At 37.3% G+C, this 6,120-nt stretch overlaps 1 protein-coding gene across 1 annotated transcript in view; it reads left to right on the forward strand.

Annotated features, from left to right (window-relative positions):
• Positions 1–4,637, forward strand: part of LOC136845054 (uncharacterized) — a 20,766-nt gene extending 16,129 nt beyond the window's left edge. Inside the window, 1 exon segment of the mRNA XM_067114804.1 lies at positions 1,698–4,637. Within this exon segment, the coding sequence (XP_066970905.1) occupies positions 1,698–2,219 (522 nt within the window). The 3' untranslated portion in view covers positions 2,220–4,637.
• The last annotated feature ends 1,483 nt before the right edge of the window (positions 4,638–6,120 follow it).

A 6,120-nucleotide genomic window follows, 5' to 3' on the forward strand; every position in this document is an offset into this window, starting at 1 on the left:
ACATGGAAAGCCAAAGATTTATGGACAGTACATTGACAGTATCTGCAATACAGTACAAGAAGCTGACAGTTCCAAGAAAACTAGCAGATGGCTTTAAGGTTAATCTGGATCTGGACGTACGTTTACGTATACTTATACAAAAGTACAGAAGAGTACTTAACAGGTCTAATAAATATTAGATATTAGAAAAATTAATCAAATAATCTAACTTATTAAAATTATATTTTATGGATAGTATGCACTTCTTGAATTCAGATTTATTTATGTCATTAAGCAGCCATATTGAGATCTATTATCAGTAATTTAATTAACAAAAAGTGGACATCACCACTGAACAGACACTTGTAAACTTACCATTAGAGTATGGTTTATGTATCTTTAACCCAGTTTGTATCCACATTCTTCTTACATATTGTTTTTACTTCCATATTTCTGAACTGTTTCAATTTACAAAATCCATGTCCTCATTCCTCACCCATTGGACCAGATTGTGTACTGTCATTATTTTAGTTTCCATCAAGGAGCTTTCATTTATACCTCGGCCATTCTTTTTGTGCCATTATTTTCACCAGCCAACTTTTCCCTCTGCTCAGTACAACATGATTACGTATCGAAGTTCTTTTCATGTTCAAAATGCATATAAAAGAGGTTTCCTCCAACCCCATCAGCTGCTCATTAGTCACTTTTTCATTCCTATTCTTGAAGGATTTGTCCTTTCAATTCTGTTGCATTTGATGTCAAAACATCCATTATGAGACGTTCATCAAATACATTTTACTCAGTGCAGAATGAAAGCATTAAGAATGAAAGAATGGAACTTTCACTCACTTTTTCCCCTTCTGATTGTATGAAGATAATTTTCTGTCAAATATGGGATGGTGAAGGGGAGCCCAATAAAGGTCTTAAACCACTACCTGGTTCTGGAGGCTCATAATAATGTGTGCTTTGGCCTCATCTTGTGTCTCTGTAAGCCTGATGTCTGTTAAACAGATTGTTTACACATTGTTTGTCTCTTCTCCCGCTTGGCTTTCATGTATCTTTTTATTAATTGTTTTGTAATCTTATTGACTTAATATTTTATTTTTGTAAATAAAATCGGGCATTTAATAAATAATGTTTGTGTAAATTTCAAAAGGTAATTTTGCCTCCCGAAGGGAACCCTGAAACTAATATAGTAATGAAGGATAAGTGTGCCTCAAAGCAACTGTGAAGTAACTTGAGCCATGGACTGAACTCCTTCATGCACTCCTGACTTTTTATAAGAATCATCTGCCTCAGTGTTATAGTTACCGGAGCTCCTCACCACCAGGTGAAGGAACTGTGTCATGAGCTTTGTACTAAGCTGTGATACAGCCTTTCTGTCAATGCTAGCTCACCATTCATAGTATATAGCCAGATATAGATTTTCATTTTCATTTATGTTGGAGACCATATATTTATTTGACCTGATTATGGATTTTGCACCACTAGGTTCGTTGCTGGAATTTTTAGGTTATGAATTTTGTAGTGTATTGCTTTGTTGTTGTAAGATCTTCATTATATTGTAGTGTGATTGATTCTGCCTGTTATTTTGAAGTATAATATTGCAGTAGCAAATAATAGTGAACTAGAGCAGTGTGAATTTTATAATGGCTTTATGTTGTGTTAAAAACTTCATGTAATGTGCACAAAGTGACCATGTAAATTTCTTTGTACAGATACGCGCTCATCATGTTACGCATGGTTCCCTCAACCCACCAAAAATAGAAACATCAGATGCTCCAATGCCCTTGGCTTTAACTCAGTACCTCAAGGATTTACTGGGCCAGCAACGTGGAAACAAGAGAGGCAACAAAAAGAAAGAAATGGGTGGTATCCCTCACCTTGATATCAATAGAAACCCCACTGATATAATGTGGCATGAACCAGAGGCATTAAGGGAAGACCTTGCAACCATAAATTTAAATATTGATCCCTCTCAAGCAGATCTGGTGACTGATAATCACCATGAACTGGAATCCCTAGGGGTGGAAACTTGTTCTCTCCAACAGACACTGGAGTCAGTGGAGTTCAGTGCAGCAGAACCACCTTATACGGTCCAAGTTCTTGAAAGTGATAGGCAGAGCTCAAATGATTTTTCCAGTGATTTACCTTCCCATTTAGACCTTAATGTTGGAGCTGAATCAGGTGCTAATGGTAGAGTAGATCCTGTTTGTGTAGTGTACCTAATACCTACTTAGGTAATATGCATGTTGTACATGTCTTCTATTTGTACAAAGTACAAATCTTTGCCTTACTATAGCTCATTATTTCAGTACTTGAGAGGTGGGTCAGCCAAGAATTGATGTAGGAAGACGGGAAACATTTCCAAGAGGATGAGCAGTGCCTGGCAAGCAAAGGCAAGGCACTCATTTCCTTACCTGCTACTGTTACATATCATGCTCATAATATTTTTCATCGTCTTTGTCATTGCAATGCCATATAACTTATAATAATTCCATTCTGTCTTTGTTATTTATATTTGATCTACTTGTCCTTGTTGTGATTGTTGAAGTTTTCACCTGTTTAATTGTTTATAGTTCAATATGATGTTATTCATGAGTTTCCCTTATCATTTTCTACCTTCAAAGTTTTGTAGCTTATGTTGTGAATAGCCACTTTATTTATAAATGCAAGTATTTATAGTATTATACTATACTTTCTTTTTGTTCTTCATTTTTCTTGATATTATCCATGACAGGAGCCTTCTTCTGTGAATGTGAGTGCCTCACATTTTGTTTATAATCTGTTTTTCGTTTGTAAAGTTTGTGTTTATGTATCTGAGTGCTGATACCATGTTTCAGTAGAGGAAGTGTTGTAGATGGCTGAACATCTTTTGGGTGAGTCTGTTCCTTGTAAAATTTGCCGTAAATGAAGAAGTTAAGATGTGCCAAATTATGTTTCAGGAGGAACAGCAAGGGTGAGTTGTGTGCATGGGCTTATCTTTACTCTTGAGTCTCGTAGGGCCTTTATCTCTTATTTTACCAGCCCATAATATTAAGTGAACATATCTAAACTACATTATATTGTACATTGCTCTACAACAAATATTGTACTGATGTCATTTTAGTTTTGAATTTCTTTTGATCTTGTTTGTCATGAAGTCAGTTCCAATGCATTGGTTAGGGGTAAACTTTTGTATTTTCTGTGCTGTAGTAATCATGTCATAGTAAATGAAATACCTTTGCATGGCTTAGAAATCTGTTAGATATCAAGGTTTTGCAATCAAGATACTTGTGGGGTTACTACTTTTAGTGTATTGTGTGGGGCACACTGTAGATGGTGTTGCAGGTTCTTTCAAGTGTTCCTGCTTCCCTAAGTGCATAGCTTTTTGCCTTTAATTCTTCATCTGTTCAGCCTCTTTTAACCTTCCTTTGCTCCAATTTCACTTCGTTTAAAAAGAAATCCTTTGGGCAAGCCCTATGAGACTAGAAATGTTACTCAGTTATCTCATTCAAGTTACGTATGATGATATTAGTAATGTGAATTTTAGTACAATAGCTCTTAAGCTTAGAATGTAATATTTATCAGCTATATTTTTATGAGTTTTTGATAGGCTACTTTTTTAAAATAATGTGCATTTTGTGTTTTAAAGTATAATGTATAGGTTTGCTTTGGGCTAAAAATTGTGGCATTGCTATTGGTCATGCAGTTTAAAGATTTTGTAACCCATTGGGTTTTTCTGCTTATCAGATGGCCAGATCCCTGAAGCATTTGATAAACTGATCAACTGCTGTGCAAGATTTGTTGAGCAAAAATTAGTTTGGGGAAATTTTACATTTCCATAGGTAATGAAAGGTCTTGTACTTTTTATTAGTTTCTTTTGTAGTGCGTCGTGTTCCATTTAGCCTGGTGAATCAGCTTGTAAGAGTGACTCCAATTATAAAAGCAGTATTCCAAAGAGGGATAATTCTAACACTAAAGCTTTGAAAACTGAGATAAAGAAAAGATTTTGCAGCATCTAAACTTTTCACCCATTTTTTTAAGGTTACATTTAGCCATTTGAACTGTGTGGTTTTTTCAGACCAGATCAGGAGAAACTTGGATAATGAAAGTGATAAAAGTGAGGGGTTTAATTTAATTTTCATAAAAAATGACGAGTGGATTTGATGGCAGAGGAAATTCAGTCTCACCATCTTTGGCGTGAGAACTTGATGATGGTACAGTGCTATTATCAATTGACAAGTGTCATTCCAAAGGAATATAGTAAAGTCTGCTTAGACTGCAGATTTTACTCTGTGTAGATTTATAAAAATATTTAAATGTAAATTTTGTTCATTATATACAGATGGTTGCGTAATATCCAAGGTCTTCCATCCCTACCTGACAGTCGGTGAATATGTGTTAACTTGATAGCAAAGCACAAAACTAGCTATATCGCAATGGTCATATCCCACTGGTCAGGATAATTCTTCAAGTTCATAGAGGAGCAGATGCTGCCATCTTACTTATAATGTAAGTTAGCCTGTCCTTTTGAGTACTGAAATAATAAACTAATAAGCCAATGGTTTGTATCTATAAAATATATTTTAAAATATTTGTATGAATTACCATGTTTGTAGAACCAACTATGAAATCAGTTGACTAAAGAAAATGTATACCAGTTTTAATGGAGCCCATATTGCTTTTCCTTCACCCAAGAAAAAAAAATTGTAAATATTTGTTACTGTACACCCATTAATCTTATGTAGTCTTAACTGTAAAGAATGCATGCAGGTGCTGCCAGAGTTTGTTCCCGCTTCTGCTGCAGGGGTGCCACATCCCGATACTGCGCCTGCTGCTTTGACATTGATATTAGGGTAATCTTTTGTGAATCCTTCTGCTTCTGCATACTTACCCAATCCCATGTGCTCATAATGCTTCAGTGTACACCACTAGGCCTGTGTTCTAGACAACAGCTTTGTGGAAGTACACACCTGAATCCTTGACTGCTTTCATCTAACTGGCCATGCCCACATACTTGTTCAAGCCAGTGTAGTACACTCAACCTTAGCTTATACCCTGCACCTGTGTATTTGGCTGTCTTGACTTTTGTTGCAGCACACACAAACACACGCACCCCCACCTGTGATGCTTAATTCACTTCAGCATCCATGTCTGTCCTAGCTGCCTCGACAATCCTTTCCTCAGCTCTTGCCTTTGGTGACCCCCACTTGCAGAGTTGTCTTTCCAGGCTTCATTAATGGTTCCTCTGATCTCCCCGAGTTGCAGTTCTGCTGCTTCATTTTTCCTGTTCTAGCATAATCTTTTAAGAAGTTCTGCTGCTTCTTTGGGACCCCCTTTCCAAAGAGAATCCTTGAACAATCTTGATGTCTGTGCATTTCCTGGGCTTGGACTGCTGTGACAGGTTCTGGTGAAGCATCTGGCATTTGGCTAACTCACTGCTCCTCTTTTGCCACACAGAATGGTTCCCAGACCTTTGAAATTCTCTCTCTCACACACACACAGGAGCAGTGGGGCTTTTTGGGTGTTGCTACAAATGCCATCACTATTCCCTGCATATCTACTACACCTTTTTTAGGCAAAGTAGGCTATACTTGTGGCTTGGTGCAGGAAATAGGGTTCTCATCCCCCAAGGCCTCTATTTCAGCCCTAACAGACTCTATGTTTACCTGAGAAACATCAAAGTGCTTTCTTTGCCATTAAAGGTTATCATTCTGCCCTTACTGCAGTCTTTCTTCAGTAAGCCTTGGACCCAGAGAATGACGAGCATTTCCAACCTTTTCATCACTTTGCCATATCCTTTTATGTTTTAGTAAAACCTCTAAATTGGCACTAGACTTTGGTACTGCACAATCTTCTTGAGCCTCTGTCAGATGCCTCTCCTCCTTACAAGCTGCATCCATTTTAGATTTGACTCTTAAGATTGTCTTGGCCTCCTCCAGGTGTGTCAGTGAGTTCCATACCCTTTCAGGTGAAGTTTGACTGACAGTCGGAAGCTTTCTGACTCAAACCAAAACCTGCTTTTGACAGTATGGTCTTGGAGGGGTTCCAATGTGTTGTTAGGCAGTTTATTGACTACGGTGAGATTCAGTGGCTCATATGGTGTCAAAATAGCTTAATCTATGGCTAAACCTCTCAGCAAGGATCATGATAATACTG

Source organism: Macrobrachium rosenbergii, chromosome 13 (assembly GCF_040412425.1).
Source record: "Macrobrachium rosenbergii isolate ZJJX-2024 chromosome 13, ASM4041242v1, whole genome shotgun sequence".
NCBI lineage: Eukaryota > Metazoa > Arthropoda > Malacostraca > Decapoda > Palaemonidae > Macrobrachium > Macrobrachium rosenbergii.